At 32.2% G+C, this 19,937-nt stretch overlaps 1 protein-coding gene across 2 annotated transcripts in view; it reads right to left on the reverse strand.

The window, feature by feature from the left end:
- Positions 1-19,937, reverse strand: part of LOC142330608 (venom allergen 5.01-like) — a 42,466-nt gene that overhangs the window by 6,566 nt on the left and 15,963 nt on the right. For both annotated transcript variants that reach the window (XM_075376021.1, XM_075376015.1), the window contains exons 3-4: positions 16,319-16,406; positions 7,264-7,430 (exon numbers count right to left, since the gene is read on the reverse strand). In XM_075376021.1, the coding sequence (XP_075232136.1) occupies positions 7,264-7,430; positions 16,319-16,406 (255 nt within the window). The remainder of the gene's footprint in view (positions 1-7,263; positions 7,431-16,318; positions 16,407-19,937) is intronic.

Raw genomic sequence — 19,937 nt, forward strand, 5'->3', positions numbered from 1 at the left:
CCCCTCTGATTGAACACACTTATTCCAGCGCTTCTGCCATTGATGGTAACATTTGTGGAACTCATCTTCTGTAATATCCTCCAAGACCCTCGTCATAGCTTTTTGGACATCTTGTGTTGTTTGAAAATGGTGTCCCTTGACCGCCATTTTGACTCTTGGAAATAGAAAAAAGTCGCACGGAGCGATATCTGGTGAATAAGGTGGCTGTGGTAGTACTGAAATTTGTTTTGAGGTTAAAAATGTCTGTACTGACAGAGCAGTATGGGATGGCGCATTATCGTGATGCAGAATCCAATTATCAGCAATGTTGGCACGGACACGAAGAACTCGTTTACGAAGTCTTTCTAAAATTTCTTTGTAGAAATATTGGTTAACTGTTTGTCCAGGAGGCACCCACTCTTTATGAACAATTCCCTTGGAATCGAAGAAGCACACAAGCATGCATTTCACTTTTGACATGCAACCTTTGAGCACCATTGTGAACTTTGGCGTTTTGTCTCTGGATCGTATTGAAAAAACCAACCTTCATCACCAGTAATAACACGGCTCAACAATTCTGGATTGATTTCCGTTTGCTCTAACAGATCGGCTGCCACATTTTTCCGTGTTTCTTGCTGTTTTGTGAGATTTTTGGGGACCATTTTCGCACAAATCTTTCTCATACCAAGATCTTCAGTTAATATTAGACGAACCATTTCTCGATTGATGTTGAGTTCTTCTGCAATCATTTTTACGGATAATCTTCGATCAGATCGTACGATTTCACGCACCCTGGTCAAGTTGACATCTGTCCATGAGGTTGATGGTCGTCCACTGCGGTCTTCATCTTCAACATTCGTTCTGCCTTCACAAAAAATTTTATGCCAGCGAAAAACTTGGGCTTTTGACATAACCTCCTCTCCAAAAGCCTTCTGAAGCTTACCATAAGTTGTCGTCGCGTTTTCACCCGATTTAACGCAAAAATAAATGGCATACCGTTGAGCAATATTTTGCGGTTTCATTTCTGTGATGAGAGACAAAAATTACGTGTTCACTTATTACAGCACAACTCACGACTAAGCAGTTGCATCAATGTGCCGCTTGGACTAGAAGTAGCTTATAGACCAAGGTCAAAGATGGTGTGCCTACGCAAGCTGCAGGGTTGTCACATCTTGCAAAGAAAAATCAGTCTTATTACTTTATTGTCGCACCTCGTATATAAATAAAAAAGCCATGTTTCTTTGATAAAAAAAAAAAAATCACATCAAGTAAGAGTGCTTGTAATATTTGGAACTCTGCCAGTAATTTGTAATTATATGATTTATGTAATACATGAACTTTGTGTTAGGCTTCAAATCACACAAGCTAGTCCTTGTAAGCTCTTCACTTAACTTAGACAAACATACACTTGACCTTTCACAAATTTTTTTTCAACAAGATCAATTGCAGCTTTATTAAGTGAATTGACTTATATTTTGTGTACCTTCATCAACCAGCTTAAAATTAATGGAACCATTTGACATTCAAGCCCCCATATTCTTTAGTGGTTTGAAAGTCTCACTGACAAGTGAGATTGAAATGTAGCCATCTAGATTTTCCACATGATTACCAATAATGTTATAATCAAAGTCAATAATATCAAAGTGAATTTTTTTTAAGGGTTTTTTCCTAAGAGTGGCTCTTAGGAAAATTTGAATTTCTTGACTATACCCACTGATGCATTTACAAGACCGTCACTGACAGATATGTTACAGCACATTATTCGCAATCCTTCAAGATAATTTTATTTGATGTAAAAGACAAAGAATGCAAGTAAAAAAGTTTTATTTTTTAAGATATCCGATAACAAACATGCTTTCCCTGAAAACTGATTCAAAATAAATGTTTTAATTTGTTGAAGGAACAGCATGAAAAAGGATAAATGTAAAGTTTCTGCAACATTAGAAATCAAGTTTAAAAGGCTGTTAAAAACAAAAGAACAAGTATTGACAAACTAATTATTGAAATAATTAGCAGCTCATTATCAGAACTAAGTTTACTAAAAACTTAGTAAGTGGTAGTGGTACCACTATTATATATGGCTACCACTATATGACTAGTGTTGACTAGTGTTGACTATATGATATAGTTTATTTTAGTTTGGGAAAGATAATATTAATAGGATCTGTTACTAGAACAAAAGATTTAAATAAGAAATCCAGTACTTTCCCATTATTAAAGTTTAACATGTAATTAATACTTAGTCTCCAGGACTGATGAGAAGCTTTCCTCCTTTGTGAATTAAATCTAACAATTTATCTACCAACTCCAAAGCATAAAGCATAATTGGTGCTGGAATGTGAATATTCATGAACAATATTGCACCATAATTATTAAAAACATTTTTTGTAAAACATACTGATATCACTGATAAACATAATTTTTGTAACAGTCACATATTATGATATCATATCTAATACTTCATGGGCAAGATTAATCATGTCTGTACAGGTCAAAACATGTAGCTCAAAACATAGCTGTGTTGTTTGTATTAATCACTGGATTTAGGAATGAATTAATTTTGTTCAGTTTTATTGCTGTCTTAAGTTTGTTAGCAGTGCAGTGTCATAATGCCTGAAAATTGTGTTAATGATGTCGATGCCTTTTGTTATGTATGTGGTGAGTTTACCGCAAAATCAAATAAAAAAAACATTACACATTTAATTAAAAAAGCATATCATTTGTACTTTTAGTGTAAAATTCATGATCAGGTTAAGACGTGGGCTCCTCGTATAGTACGCACTAATTGTTCTATATAATTAAGAGGATGGCTGAAAGGTACACGAAAGGCCATTGGTATACCTAACAGTGAAATTTTTCTAGTTCCTGTGCCAACTGTGAATGTATGTTTCAAAAGCAGCGATTAAGAATCAGGCAGTACTGAAGAAGACAACAATGATTTTGATTTTGAATTATTTTCCAATAAGCCACATCTTATATCACAAAGTGAATTAAATGACTTTGTTAGGGATTGAAATTTATCAAAAAAAAAGTTGAACTGTTATTATCAAGACTGCAAGATTGGAATTTACTTTAAAAAAATACAAAAATTTTGGGCTTTCGAAACAGACAAAAAAGAACTTTTTCAGTACTTTATTGATGAAAATAATTTGGTTTATTGCACAACTATTGATGAGCTTATGTTGAACTTAGGATAAGTTCATAAACCTGAGGACTGGCGCCTTTTCATAGATTCATCCAAGTATAGTTTAAAAGAGGTTCTACTACACAACGGTAACAAATATCCTTCTATACCAATTGCTTATGATATTAATTTGAAAGAGACATACAATGTGATGAAAGACATTCTTGAAAAAATGAATTATAAAAAGCACAGCTGGAACATATCTGGTGATTTGAAAGTTATAGCTATTTTGTTAGGCTATACTACGTACCTGTATTTTCTTTGTGAATGGGACAGCCGAGCTAGGGATAAACATTATGTTACCAAAGAGTGGAAGAGACAAGATAACTTAACTCCAAATGGAAGAATATTATTAATGAGTCCTTTGTTGAACCCAAAGAAATATTTTTGCCCTCTCGCCATATCAAGCTAGGACTAATGAAAAATTTTCTATGAAGAAGTATAGTACCAGATTTTTGTACATCAATATTTGTTCATCCTCAAATAAGAAAGTTAGTCAAAGATGATGAATTTAACTTAATGTTAAATAATGTAGAAAGTGAGGCTTGGGCTTCATTTAAAGACATCTGCAAAAATTTTCTCGGCAAATAAAAATCTGACAATTACCATGATATTGTTAATCAACTTCTTATTTCATACAGAGATATGGGATGTAATATGTCTTTGAAAATGCATTTCCTTCAATCACATCTGGATTTTTCCTAGACAACCTCAGAGATGTAAGTAACGTACAAGGTGAATGTTTCCATCCAGATATTTCGGTGATGGAAAGCCGCTATAAAGGGAAATGGAATACTAATATGCAATTACTGTTGGACATTAATTTGGGAAGTGCCTGAGGCTATTTATAAAAGAAAAGCATCAGCGAAATCATTCTAATACAGGTATGGCCATGCAAAATTTTAAATTTTACAGATTTTAACTATATTTTCCCTTAATTTTTTTTGAAGAGTAATTTATTTAAAACTAAGGGTGATAGAAAAATTGTATTTATAGATCTGTAATGTAAGCAAAAAGAAATTCATGAAATGGTATCACATTTAGAGAAACATTAAAAAAATCTATTTTGGTCTATCAATGATATTCAGTCAGTGATTTAGTCATCCCTATTTAAATATATTTGAGTATCTTATCCTCACAAAAATGGAAGACATCTCCTTGAGTTGCACATTTCTGAAATTGGATAACCTGCAAAAATGTGGAGTACGTGAAAAAGTAATTTAATCTTGATTTTGTTAGTATTCACTAAAACAGAATACATAAAAAAGTTTTTGTTTGAATTTAAAAATACTTTCAGTATTCAATTTATTTCTTATATTTGTATTTTGTACTAAGATTGAATATTCATACTTGACCAACAATTGCATTTTTTTTTTTTTTTTTTTTTTGTTACATACATTATGTTTTTTTTCATACATTATGTTCGGAGATCAAATCTACTTCACTATACAAACAGCATTCTGTTTTGCAGGTACAACAAATTTTCAAGAGTTTGAAATTATTAAGAGATACGAAACAAGGTTTAAAAAAATGACTACTTGTTCAAAAGGCAAGTATCTCATCTAATCAATCAAATATAAAGTTATTTAAATTTAGAATATTCTTGCAAAGTACGAGGGTTATTTGTTTTTCAAGGTCTGTTCGGTCACAAACTTAAAACCACAGTGAAAATAAAAAAAATTTTATTTGTAACAAGTACTTGCATAGTTACGCTATTTCTCTACATAGTCGCCAATCCGATTTAGACATTTGTTGTAGCGTGGTACCAACTTTCCAATACCCTCGTCATAGAACGGATCCGCCTGTGTTTTCAGCCATGTTTCTACGCTGGTCTGCAGCTCGATGTCTGTGCCAAAATGTTGTCCTACTAGCCAGCGTTTCATGTGAGCAAAGAGGTGAAAATCGGATGGAGCCAAGTCCGGGCTGTATGGTGGGTGATCAAACACTTCCCAGCGAAAACGCTGCAGGAGCTTCTTTGTTACAGTTGCAGTGTGCGGCCCAGTATTGTCATAGAGAAAGACAATGCCTGATGACAACATTCCTCTCCGCTTATTCTGAATTGCCCTTCGTAGACGTTGAAGAGTCACGCAATATGAGGCTGCAGTGATGGTCGTGTCACGTTCCATGAATTACACCAAGAGAACTCCATTCCGGTCCCAGAACACAGTAGCCATACACTTTCTGTTGGAGAAGGTTCGTTTGAACTTCTTTGGTTTACTGGGAGAATGAGAATGCATCCACTGTTTGGATTGTTCTTTTGTTTCTTCAGTTTCGAAATGGACCCGTGTCTCGTCCCCTGTGAAAATTTTGTTAAAAAAATCTTCTCCTTCATTGTGGTAGCGCTGGAGAAACGTTAGGGAGGCATCCATTCTCATTGTTTTGTGATGGTCGGACAGCATCTTGGGAACCAAATCTCGCACACAGTTTGCGGTACTGAAGTCTCTCACTCACAATGGTGTAGAAAGCTGACCTTGAAATTTCAGGAAACGAATCACTCAATACAGAAATTGTTAATCAACAATTTTCTCGAATTGCCTCAACAACTCGCTCAACGAGATCACCGGTTGACACTCGCTTCCTTCCCTGACCGCCTACTTCATGAACATCTGTACGTCCTGCTTTAAAGTTCCTGCACCATTGTCGCACTTTGCTGTCACTCATTGAAGTTTCACCGTACACATTACTTATTTGTCAATGAATTACAGCTGCGTTGTCCTCCTAGCCAGCGTTTCATGTGAGCAAAGAGATGAAAATCGGATTAATATATTTGAGCATCTTATCCTCACAAAAATGGAAGACCCATCTCCTTGAGTGGCAGATTTCTGAAATTGGATAATTATCAAACTGTTTCTCCCTCAGCCTGAAGAAATCGAATTACCGCACGCACTTTACACTTGGCTGGAGATGCTATGTTGTAGACATGCATAAGTGCTAGCTGCATGTTCAGAACTAAACGAAGTAACGCGGCGTGATTGAAGGCCATACTAGAAACGCTGTGCATAACCCACCGGGTTGGTCTAGTGGTGAACGCGTCTTCCCAAATCAGCTGATTTGGAAGCCGAGAGTTCCAGCGTTCAAGTCCTTGTAAAGCCAGTTATTTTTACACGGATTTGAATACTAGATCGTGGATACCGGTGTTCTTTGGTGGTTGGGTTTCAATTAACCACACATCTCAGGTATGGTCGAACTGAGAATGTATACAAGACTACACTTCATTTACACTCATACATATCATCCTCATTCATCCTCTGAAGTATTATCTAAACGGTAGTTACCGGTGGCTAAACAGAAAAAAAAAGAGAGAGAGTGATGCTGTGCAACACATATGAGCAAAGGTTCATCCGATTTTTACACGGGTTTTTATTTCGCGACCGATCTGACCTTGAAAAAAAATAACCCTCGTATATTTAATTTTGTACAGTGTTTCCAAATTTTTAAACAAATTATCTGATAGTTTTGCAATGTTCCTGATATTAAATTACAAACATAATTTAAAAAGCATTCAATTAGTGTAAATTAGATAGGAATTTAATACAGCATGTTCCATTTTTATTGTTTTTTTTATAAATATATAAATCATTTCTAATTTCTTGAAAACTGGTGCAGTTATTGACAAACAATTTGCAATATTTTTCTCATAAAATATTCATATGATAAAGACTTCACATTTCATTATGCAATTTAAACTTGGATTGATGATGATAGATCCAAGAACAAATGGAAATTTCAAATCTACTGTACAATTTTACAACTGTATTTCATTTGCATCTTTTAATCATTAAGAGTTCTTGGCAATATTAAACCATTTCCTTACTTATCTAAAAAATTGGTCATGAACAAATTAGATTTTGTGAACAATGTTTTAATTTATCTTACATATTTATTTGATAATAAATAACATAAAATAATAATAATGCACATACATAAATAACAATACGCATTGTTAACTAATGTGTATTGTATTTTCTCACAAATCATTATTTTTATAAGATCAAAACAATGATAACTTAATAAATTTCACGCACCTTTTGCTAACAATAATTTTCACTGATTAAAATCAATCATCTGTAAAAATTTAAATCATGAACTACATATATTACCTGTGTGTAATGACCAGTACCATGAGAGTTACTCATTCCAATAGGACTGAAATGATATAATTTATGTTCACCAAACCACAGTTTTATGGCATGTTTAAAGTCTGGCTGACCACCATCATCATATGTACTAGAAGTTATTGCGAGGTTCTGACCAACTGAAAAACGAGCTAAAAACCAGACATACCTTTGCTCAGAATTTATTAAACATTTAAGACATATTTGATGAAATCATTTAATTGAAATAATGAATGTTTACCAACATTATTTACAAAAGGAAAAATAAAGATTGCAAGAATCGATTTATTTTTAAACAAAGATTATAATAATGAGTAATCTGCAATTAGTAATCTTCATTATTTTATTATTCAGGTATAAAATAGTCACATGATTTTTTTAAAATAAAGTATGCTTACATTTTTTTATATTTATCAAAATATTAATATTGAAATTTTAAACACCAATAAACACTGTAGTTTCTTGCATACTGACAATTAACATTGGATACAGATTTGTTTTACTACAGTCTTATAGTTAGTTGTTTTAATATGAGTTTTATACTTACTAGATTACGAATAATACTTTTATTTTTTAGGACAACACTATTACACTTGTACTGACTGACTAGCATGACAAGGTACTTGTTCATTAATTATGTTCTGATAACATTTTTGATTATCTTTTGAATAAAAGAGTGTTGTCATACTTTTTATTTCATTTAGTTTCGCAGCTTCCATATTTCAGTAATCTGTTTAGTTTTTCAATATTTAAATTAACAAAATATTTTGTGATAACATATGGTTTAAATACTATCACCACCCATGAGTTTGCTACTTCCCTGAAAGAGGTCAGACTGCCAAATAGTATAGTGGGTAGTGTGCTGGCAACCAGATCATTTAGTCTCAGATTCAATTGCCAGCAAGTGCCTATTTTTTCACCTATCATTTCATTTATCATCTCATCTTGCTTATTAAAACATGTTCAAAAGCATTTCAGAAGTAACAATACAAAAAAGTTTTGACTTCAGTGTAGCTTATATTTTCTTTTGAAACTTTCTGAATTATTACCTGTGGAATTCCCAGTTATAAAATAGGGAGCATTCTCTTTCCTACATTCAAAAAACAACGAATCTAAGTATCTTGAAAAGAGTCTGATTTTAATGATGCATATGAATTTTTAAACATATGTGGAATTTATGGATTAATATAATGTATCTGACAATGGGCTGAGCCTGAAATCAGTTGTACAAAAAAATCATACCTGCAATATGTAAGTAATAATAAAAAATGTTTATCATATTAGTTTTAAATTTTGAGCAACATATTACTAGTAATAAAAAATAACATTAGCTTTTATAGACACGATGTGTCTACACATTTTTTAAAAAGGAAAATGAGACTAATGAAATAGTCTGTGAAATTGTAGAAATAATAATTTTTTTAAAAATAATCATGAACCACACAACTGGTAAACATCATAATTGCATAATTGGCACACAAATAAAAAGTATTTGACAGAAAAGCTGATATCGATATACCAGCTTTGCCATATGTTACTGAAAACAACATATATTAATGAGTAGAGATATTTTGTCTTTTTATTTGATAAGTTTGAGATTGGTACATATCCTTCATCTAAAAAGTGTTATTTCATAGCAAATTCTGTCTTCAATCACAAATCAGATAGCAAAATATACGAAATCTACAAATTCAACCTTAATTCAGCTTCTCTCTTTTCAGAATGATTAAAAAGAAAAACCCAAATGTTTTCGTAGAATATTGGGATTATCACTGCAGAATTTCAAGCTTTCATTACAGCCGGTTCAGAAAATATGCAGATAAATAAAGGAAGCAACATTATCCCCTTAATGTTGCTTAAGGATGAAATTACTAAACTTTAAGTAAATATTCTGATAAGTGTGACATCTCAAAGGAGTGAGATACGTTGGATTAAAATTAGGTTTGCTTTTCATTTTCATCTGATAAGTAAATAAAAATTCCTATCTTGTCAGCAGCTAACTACCTGAGGGGAACTTTAAAACTGCCAGGTTTTAAATTTCTAACCCTTATGATATCAACACCTCATTCTAACCCCTCATTATTGGCCTTTTAAAGGTTTTTAATCAGAACAGTACTGTTTTTACTTATCCTTAAGACCCTACTTGCAAAAATTTCATATTTCTAGACATACTGAAAATGGGAAAATTAGTGATGACCAAGCTTTGAAGATTAAGCTGTTTTTGTAGCCTATAAATCCAAACAGCTGATTCTTTACAGAATAAATAAATCTATTTATGTTATCAAATTTTGCAATGATAAAAATTCAATTTTTAAATTATTAATACATCTTATATATTTATTTTAACAAATCATTTATTTTGAACAAAATGAAAAACAAGTGAGTATTGTAACAAAATGGGATTACATTTGTTCAAATATAACTTTGAGATAGTTATGCCAGAAGTCTAAAAAATTCATTATGTGGTAGTTCTCATTTCCTCTGATAAAGAAATCTTTTCTAAGATAAGTGCATTTTTTTCTAAGGAACCCTAAGGGTTAACCCTATCTAGCCCTAAGGATATAAATAAAATAAAAATAAAATAATTTTAAAATTGAAATTAAATATTTAAATAATGAATACATGAAAATTACCACTTACATTAGAGAAAAATATTCTTTGTATGTTTACAAAGAACTATATTCAAGAAGAATTCTTTGTATATTTACATTTTCAGAAGCCAGGACTAGAGAAGTAGCAAGACAATTTAATATGAACCATGTTAGGGCTAGAGAATCCTGCATAAACAGCTGTTACATCATGTACATGTAGTTTTATTCTACTGGATGATTATCATCATGTGAAACACTTTGTTGGTGGTTTTTGAAAAGTTTTATTGACCTTCATTTATCAAATAGAGTTGAATCCATGGCTAAACTCACTTAATTGGAAATGCATAGGTTCAACTGCCAAACTGAAATGCACAAACATCAAAGGAAATGCATAACTTCCAACAGTCATATCTTTTTGGATATATGCACACCAACGATCAAAACTGATTCAATATCAGTTTCTCTGTGAATATATTGGTTGAAATTCTTGCTGATAAAATAATTGCATTTGTTTTACCTTTAAGGTTAAATGGTAAAATATGTTTGCACTCTTAGAAGATACACTTCCTTTACTTCAGTACTGACCCACTGTTTTATGAAATGACACCTGGCTTATCTTTGATAAGGAAACAACTCATTTTAAAATGAAAAGATTCAATTCATTTCAAAACAACAAATGTTTTTAAAGTTAATCTTAGCCAACATTACCAATTTGTAAGTATGGGATGCAACAGGAAAAAATTACTCAATTTAATTTTTTATTAATTGATTATTACTATAGAAATTACATATTGGTGGATCCATTTACTTTTAACAATATGAAAGAAAAGTGTATTAACATGTGAATAACTTCATGTCTGAAGTAAAGGCTGAACTTGCTGGAATTCTATCACGAAAAAGGAAAATAACATGGTGTCATTCTCAAAATAGAAACTGGGGTTGGTTTGCTAAAAGCTTTTCACTGTATTTGTATAGGCTCACTGAAAGATATAATAATTACTTTAAATGATTTAATTTTAGACAATAGTAAAATACTAGTAAAGGTAGGAAATTGTAAAACATTGTTAACATGGGCATACTTAAAACTTGAATGATTACATTAGAGTTACAAATAAATCTCCTACAATAACAGATAACATTTTAACAAATTTAACTGTCAGATTCAAAAAATAAAAAATAATTATTTATCAGATCATGGATATCAAGTTATAGAGTTTTCAGTAAATGACAGAAAAGAGACAATTGATATTAAATGAACAGAATTTTGAGAGTTGCATTCAAGCAATTCAGTAGAATTAAAACAGAGTTGCAAAAAGGTGAACTGGTTGGATGTGATCAAAGAAAATGAGCTTAATCGAGTATAATTAATTTGTTAAATTATTAATTTCTTTTGAAACGCAAGAGGATAATTAAAATTAATTATCCCAAATTAGATTCACCACCAACAATACAAAAAAAAATCATGAAAATAAATATAAAGAATAACCATGAATAATGTGGTGGAATTGCAATACAGTATCTTAATTGAATATTAGACAAAATATCAACTTATAAAATGAGAGATAAAATATTAACCTAAAATAAATTTACTATTTAAATCAGCCACCCCATTTTAATGAGAAAATGAATATTCTGCATAAATCACAAGACAGTAATGGAAAACCCCAATAAAGTACCAAAACAAAAAAAGAATAAAATAAAACAAAATTATATTTAAACTAAAGCAAGATGCATGATTAAAGGATTACTTTGATGTAATAATACAAGTGATTTATCACTCATGCTATTTAAATAAAAAGTAATTAAAAAAAGAAATAATGTCTGATTAACTTTTTTTAAATATTAAATCAGTCATAGAAAAAATTAATTTTATGTTAACACCAATTAAAGGGAATCCTATACAATCAAAGGGAATAAAAATAGAAAAAATATAACTGTTTTTCTGATCAATTCTAATTACTGCAGTTTTATTGTTAATATCATTACCAGTACTAGCAGTGGCTATTTTATTGATAATAAATTTGTTCTTTTTTAATTTATTACTTTTTTTTTTGTCTTCAGTCATTTGACTGGTTTGATGCAGCTCTCCAAGATTCCCTATCTAGTGCTAGTCGTTTCATTTCAGTATACCCTCTACATCCTACATCCCCAACAATTTGTTTTACATACTCCAAACGTGGCCTGCCTACACAATTTTTCCCTTCTACCTGTCCTTCCAATATTAAAGCGACTATTCCAGGATGCCTTAGTATGTGGCCTATAAGTCTGTCTCTTCTTTTAACTCTATTTTTCCAAATGCTACTTTCTTCATCTATTTGCCGCAATACCTCTTCATTTGTCACTTTATCCACCCATCTGATTTTTAACATTCTCCTATAGCACCACATTTCAAAAGCTTCTAATCTTTTCTTCTCAGATACTCCGATTGTCCAAGTTTCACTTCCATATAAAGCGACACTCCAAACATACACTTTCAAAAATCTTTTCCTAACATTTAAATTCATTTTTGATGTAAACAAATTATATTTCTTACTGAAGGCTCGTTTAGCTTGTGCTATTCGGCATTTTATATCGCTCCTGCTTCGTCCATCTTTAGTAATTTTACTTCCCAAATAACAAAATTCTTCTACCTCCATAATCTTTTCTCCTCCTATTTTCACATTCAGTGGTCCATCTTTGTTATTTCTACTACATTTCATTACTTTTGTTTTGTTCTTGTTTATTTTCATGCGATAGTTTTTGCGTAGGACTTCATCTATGACGTTCATTGTTTCTTCTAAATCCTTTTTACTCTCGGCTAGAATTACTATATCATCAGCAAATCGTAGCATCTTTATCTTTTCACCTTGTACTGTTACTCCGAATCTAAATTGTTCTTTAACATCATTAACTGCTAGTTCCATGTAAAGATTAAAAAGTAACGGCGATAGGGAACATCCTTGTCGGACTCCCTTTCTTATTAGGGCTTCTTTCTTATGTTCTTCAATTGTTATTGTTGCTGTTTGGTTCCTGTACATGTTAGCAATTGTTCTTCTATCTCTGTATTTGAACCCTAATTTTTTTAAAATGCTGAACATTTTATTCCAGTCTACGTTATCGAAAGCCTTTTCTAGGTCTATAAACGCCAAGTATGTTGGTTTGTTTTTCTTTAATCTTCCTTCTACTATTAATCTGAGGCCTAAAATTGCTTCCCTTGTCCCTATACTTTTCCTGAAACCAAATTGGTCTTCTCCTAACACTTCTTCCACTCTCCTCTCAATTCTTCTGTATAAAATTCTAGTTAAGATTTTTGATGCATGACTAGTTAAACTAATTGTTCTGTATTCTTCACATTTATCTGCCCCTGCTTTCTTTGGTATCATAACTATAACACTTTTTTTGAAGTCTGATGGAAATTCCCCATTTTCATAAATATTACACACCAGTTTGTATAATCTATCAATCGCTTCCTCACCTGCACTGCGCAGTAATTCTACAGGTAATCCGTCTATTCCAGGAGCCTTTCTGCCATTTAAATCTTTTAATGCTCTCTTAAATTCAGATCTCAGTATTGTTTCTCCCATTTCATCCTCCTCAACTTCCTCTTCTTCCTCTATAACACCATTTTCTAATTCATTTCCTCCGTATAACTCTTCAATATATTCCACCCATCTATCGACTTTACCTTTCGTATTATATATTGGTGTACCATCTTTGTTTAACACATTATTAGATTTTAATTTATGTACCCCAAAATTTTCCTTAACTTTCCTGTATGCTCCGTCTATTTTACCAATGTTCATTTCTCTTTCCACTTCTGAACACTTTTCTTTAATCCACTCTTCTTTCGCCAGTTTGCACTTCCTGTTTATAGCATTTCTTAATTGCCGATAGTTCCTTTTACTTTCTTCATCACTAGCATTCTTATATTTTCTACGTTCATCCATCAGCTGCAATATATCGTCTGAAACCCAAGGTTTTCTACCAGTTCTCTTTATTCCGCCTAAGTTTGCTTCTGCTGATTTAAGAATTTCCTTTTTAACATTCTCCCATTCTTCTTCTACATTTTCTACCTTATCTTTTTTACTCAGACCTCTTGCGATGTCCTCCTCAAAAATCTTCTTTACCTCCTCTTCCTCAAGCTTCTCTAAATTCCACCGATTCATCTGACACCTTTTCTTCAGGTTTTTAAACCCCAATCTACATTTCATTATCACCAAATTATGGTCGCTATCAATGTCTGCTCCAGGGTAAGTTTTGCAGTCAACGAGTTGATTTCTAAATCTTTGCTTAACCATGATATAATCTATCTGATACCTTGCAGTATCGCCTGCCTTTTTCCAAGTGTATATTCTTCTATTATGATTTTTAAATTGGGTGTTGGCAATTACTAAATTATACTTCGTGCAAAACTCTATAAGTCGGTCCCCGCTTTCATTCCTTTTGCCCAGCCCGTATTCACCCACTATATTTCCTTCCTTGCCTTCTCCAATGCTTGCATTCCAATCTCCAACTATTATTAAATTTTCATCTCCTTTTACGTGTTTAATTGCTTCATCAATCTCTTCGTATACACACTCTACCTCATCATCATCATGGGCGCTTGTAGGCATATAGACGTTAACAATCGTTGTCGGTTTAGGTTTTGATTTTATCCTTATTACAATGATTCTATCGCTATGCGTTTTGAAATACTCCACTCTCCTCCCTATCTTCTTGTTCATCACGAAACCTACTCCTGCCTGCCCATTATTTGACGCTGAGTTAATTACTCTAAAATCACCTGACCAAAAGTCGCCTTCCTCTTCCCACCGAACCTCACTAATTCCTACTATATCCACATTTGTCCTACCCATTTCCTTTTTTAAATTTTCTAGCCTACCAACCTTTTTTAAGCTTCTAACATTCCACGCTCCGACTCGTAGAATGTTATTTTTTAATTTTCTGGTGACCCCTTCCTTAGTAGTCCCCACCCGGAGATCCGAACGGGGGACTATTTTACCTCCGGAATATTTTACCAAGGAAGGCGCCTCCATTATTGCTATGTGAAAATGCAGAGAGCCACATTTTCTTGGAAAAAAAGCAGCTGTAGTTTTCCATTGCTTTCAGCTGCGCAGTACTCAGAGGACTGAGTGATGTTGATACGGCCGTTTAAGTCGTCCTGACTCACGCCCCTAACAACTACTGAAAGAGCTGCTGCCCTCTTTCAGGAATCATTCCTTAGTCTGGCTCTCAACAGATACCTCTCCTATATGGTTGCACCTTCGGTCCAGCTACTCTGTATCCCTGAGCACTCAAGCCCCCTCACCAACGGCAAGGTCTCATGATTCATAGAGGAGGTAATTTATTACATCAAGCATTTATTCAGTAAAAAAATAAACCAAATTTCTCATCCTTACTTTTATTTTAAACATTTCGTTTCAATTTTTTGTTATAAGATGTAATAAAGAAGAGAGATGCTTTACCTAAGTATGTTTAATACAATTTTTTGCCCAAACTGTAGAATGGAAGCATTTTTAAGAAGAAAATTACTTTTTTACACACTACTCATACGCCTAAAGTCGTAAGTTTGAGTCTCATGACTTCCATAAATTTTAATTTAATTATTCCAAGACTAATAATAATTAATCTTTTATTGGTTTAATGTGGAATGAATGATTTGAAGAGAAATATATATATATATTTATTTATTTACTTTTTCCTTCTTTTTAATTAGTTCAACAAACATCAGCTTTTGAAACCTTAACCTTCAATTTTCTCAAGGTTTGATTAAACTTTACTCTTCATGATAGGTTCTCCCTTCTCCTGCTCATTGACTGTTTATAGTTCACTAGTTGCCTCTTCCATTTCTTCTCTGTAAAAGAAAGCCTCTTCCGTCCCTCGTAAATGTGTTTCATCAAAGAGTAGTTGCTTATTTTCACCCATTTCTTCAATACCACATCATGATTTCACCTTTACCTGTGATTCCCATTGCTCCTTTCTACCATTTCATAACCAGCTTTCATGTTTTTCTTTTTTATATTTATTTCTCTACTTCTGTCCATCTACCTCTATTTTGATTAAACTTCTTTCTCTAACTTTTCAGTTTACATCATTTCTTTATGTTTTATGCTTGATTTATTTTTCTGGTTTGATAAATTTTCTATTTTTTTTTTTGCTTTTATCATATGCAAAAAATCTTCCATTAGCTATTGTTTTATATTTATCCACTCCTTTCTTACTTATTTTGTTTCATTTATTACCATTTCTCATTAATGTCCTTTACTTCTTTTTTCCTGTTGTATTCGCTTTTTAATCTTTGTTAATGTAATGCAGAGGTTTCTTCTAGCTTGTAACTTATCAATTAGCAATTTGTTCTCTTCCATTTTATGTAAGTTACTGCAATACATGTACAATAGTTAAGATAATTCATACAGTTAACACTATCTAAAAAAATAATAATACAATAAATATAAATGTTAACTACTTACAATCATGACGAGAGTTTCGAGAATCATGTCTAAATTCACAATTATCTGCCCAAGCTTGTGCTCTTGCAGCTAATTTATTATCCCAGCTCTGTAATTAGAATACATCACAGAATTATTAGAACAGATATTTAATATATTTACAATATTTTGTAATTACTTTTTATACTTTAACATATGCTGTGTTTCATGACTTCCATAAAAGATATTAAGGAATAGAAAAATTAAAGGAAATTTTAATTTAATAACACTGATAAACATAATTTTTGTTTCCTAACATGTGATATATGATTTTAATCTGTTTTTTGATGCTGAAAACGAATATGAACTAAGAACCTTTCTATCACCCACCATTTATTTAAAAATGTTTAAATTTTAATTAAAGGTTTTTTTTTTTATTTTTCAACGTACAGTTAACAATTTAAGCTCCTATACTGTATTTTGTTAGCTCATTTTTTATTGTTTAACTTAGTTAACATAATTTGTAAGCTAAAATAATAAACAATACTAGACGAAGAATTAAATCATATCATAGTCACATATTATGACATCATATCTAATACGGAAGAGTAAGCCTTCATTGACAAGATTAATCATGTCTGTGCAGGTCAAAACATAGCTGTGTTGTTTGTATTAATCCTACATCCTCATGCAAACATAACAAGGTTAATCATCCACAGTGAACATTTACGTCTTTTACAGGCTGGACTGCAATTAACTCACAGTTCTCTTCGTCAAAGATTTTGGATTGTAAATGCAAAACTAGCTATTCGTTCCATAGTTTGAAAATGCCTAAAATGTTTTCATTTTAATGCTGATAAGCAATCTCAGCAACTTGGTCAATTACCCTCTTCTAGAATTACTCCTTCGCAAGCCTTTTCTAGTTGCGCTATTGACTATGGTGGCCCTATTATGGCCATGGCGGGCAGAAATCTAAAATTCTTTCAAAGGCCTATATGCGCTTTTTATTTGCTTAGTTACTAAAGCTATTCATTTAGAAATTGTTTCAGATTTAACAACTGAATCCTTCATAGCTGCCTTAAAACGATTTATTGCTTGTAGGGGTATTTGTAATCAAATGTATTCAGATAACGCTACTAACTTTCGTTGTGCACTCTTTATGAATTGTTTCAATTCTTTGAATCAAAGGACTTCAATTTGGCTATTCAATCTTTCTCAAAATTTCAAATGGTCATTTATTCCCCCCTTCTGCGCCCCACTTTGGTGGCTTGTGGGAAAGCGGAATCAAGAGTGTTAAATTTCATCTTCGCCGTGTCGTTGGACAAACCATTCTTACCTTCAAGGAATTTTATACAATTTTAACTCAAATCAAAGCATGTCTTAATTCTCGCCCACTTTTCGCTATTTCTAATGACCCTAAAGATCCTGAATCACTTACTCCTGGCAATTTCTTAATCGGCTCTCCTCTTACTTCATTTCCTGACCCAGACTTTTCCGAAATTCCAGAAAATCGTTTAGGTAGGTGGCAATTATTGCAGAAATTTATTCAGGTTATTTGGAAAAGATGGTCTAAAGATTATTTGCATCAATTGCAACAACGCAATAAATGGCGTTTTCCAATAGAAATCTGTGTGAAGGCGATTTAGTTTTAATTTGTGATGACAATACTTCTCCATTATTTTGGAAATCTGGAATTGTTACTCATGCTTTCATGGGTTCTGATAATTTAGTTAGAGTTGTTGACATTCGTACATCAAATAGTGTATTATGTAGACCAATACATAAATTGTGTCTGCTACCTGTATCAGATAAATAATTTATTGGTTTTTATTCAATGTTTTTTTATATATGTATTCATTTTATTACTTATGTATATCTCATTAACTATTATATGATATTACCTAATATTGTATTATTTGTCAAAGATATATTATATTTAAAACTGTATCATATTTGTATTACATTATACTATGAATTTTCTTATAACTTAATTATTAATGTATTACTCAATCGTTTATATTCAAAATCTGCCGATTTTGGCGGGCAGTTATGTTAAGTTTTAATATCATGTTTTCTTCTTATTCAAAATATTGTAATAGTAGCTTGTTGTTGTAGTTACATGTTACGCCGCTAGGGCTGACCAGACGCGTACACTCTTCCGTTGTTACACAGTCCGGGGTGTGGACACACATTGCAAGATGTTATGTAGTGGGACGATAACATACATTTACGTTAATTCGATTCAATATACTTCAATACTCAATATATTATGTGTAATATTAATATTCAATGTGTTATTACTAAACTGAAATCAAACTACAACAAACAAGACTACCAGATATATCTAATCAAAAATGTATTCTACAAATGAATAAATACTACATAAACTCAATATGGATTCGTTTACTTATTCAATCTTCAACCTAATCATCACACAACATAAGTAGCCCACGTGCCAACTGCTGAAGTTTGCAGATAACTCTCAGCATTGACGCCAAGATTGTTAACAGCAACGGAACAATAGCTGGCGGCACCCGTATTTTCGTCATAATTAGGCTTCAATTAAAATAAACATTTTCAAAAGAATATACACATCACGTAGGCGTCGTGTACATATGTTATGTTATTTGTTATTAAATAAATGTTACATTTACTATTTATAAATTACCCTGCTATGCCGATAACCTCTTCCCAAATACGAATGAAAATATTATTTTCAAATGATAAAAGTAGTGCTGTAATAACAAAACATTTGATAAGTACTAAATTTTTATTTTTTATTTATTTGCAGTTATACTAGTAAAAGTCACTCTACAAAATTTGATGAGGCAACCGCGAATAAGTAAAACTGTGAATGCCAAACTCGAGAATAACAAGGGATTAGTGTAAATGAATCCCTAAACGTCTGATAATAAAATAGTACTTACATACGTAAAAAAGGACCATAAACCCAAATTCCATTCTAAAGTAAGTCAAAATATATCTTGCTCAGACATTATGGTTTTTCACACAAAAATTAAATTCAACAACCCCTTTTTCCTATGCTTCAAACATATCTGTTAAATCTTAAACAACTTGTTTAGACCAGTTCGGCACCTCGAACTACTTCCTGAAATCGAACTACACTTTAGTTACATGGAAAAGAAGATGCTTCTATGTTAAGAGCTGTCTCAGAGTGGTCATCGATTCTATCTCAGATCAGGCGGTAGATTGATGATTACTGCTCGACGGTTCCGAATTCAGAATTTTAAACAAAAAGTTGTACTGTGAATGTTTGCAGTAATCAGATGTGACAGTAAGCATTTGAGAAACGTCCTCTCAGAGACACTTCGTGAGCAGCAAAAGGGTTTTGAAAAATATACACTTAATAAACCGTTAGTCATATGACGATGTGACATAATAATTAAATAACAGCGTGAATGTAATATTTTTGAGATGAACTAAAATATTTTGCTGATATAAGACGGTAATCCGCCCGACATGGAAACCGATCACGAGACAGTGAAAGTTTTGATCAGGGACAAAATTATGTGCATAATCATATGAGAAAAGATATTGAGGTAAACATAACTAATCTTGCAGGCAGAGAAGTAGTTTTGATTCAGTTAAATATGTGGAATTTATTTATCTTTTTTAATTATAAACGATACCCATATTTTCG

This window comes from Lycorma delicatula, chromosome 1 (genome assembly GCF_047948215.1).
Source record: "Lycorma delicatula isolate Av1 chromosome 1, ASM4794821v1, whole genome shotgun sequence".
NCBI classification, from domain to species: Eukaryota; Metazoa; Arthropoda; class Insecta; order Hemiptera; family Fulgoridae; genus Lycorma; species Lycorma delicatula.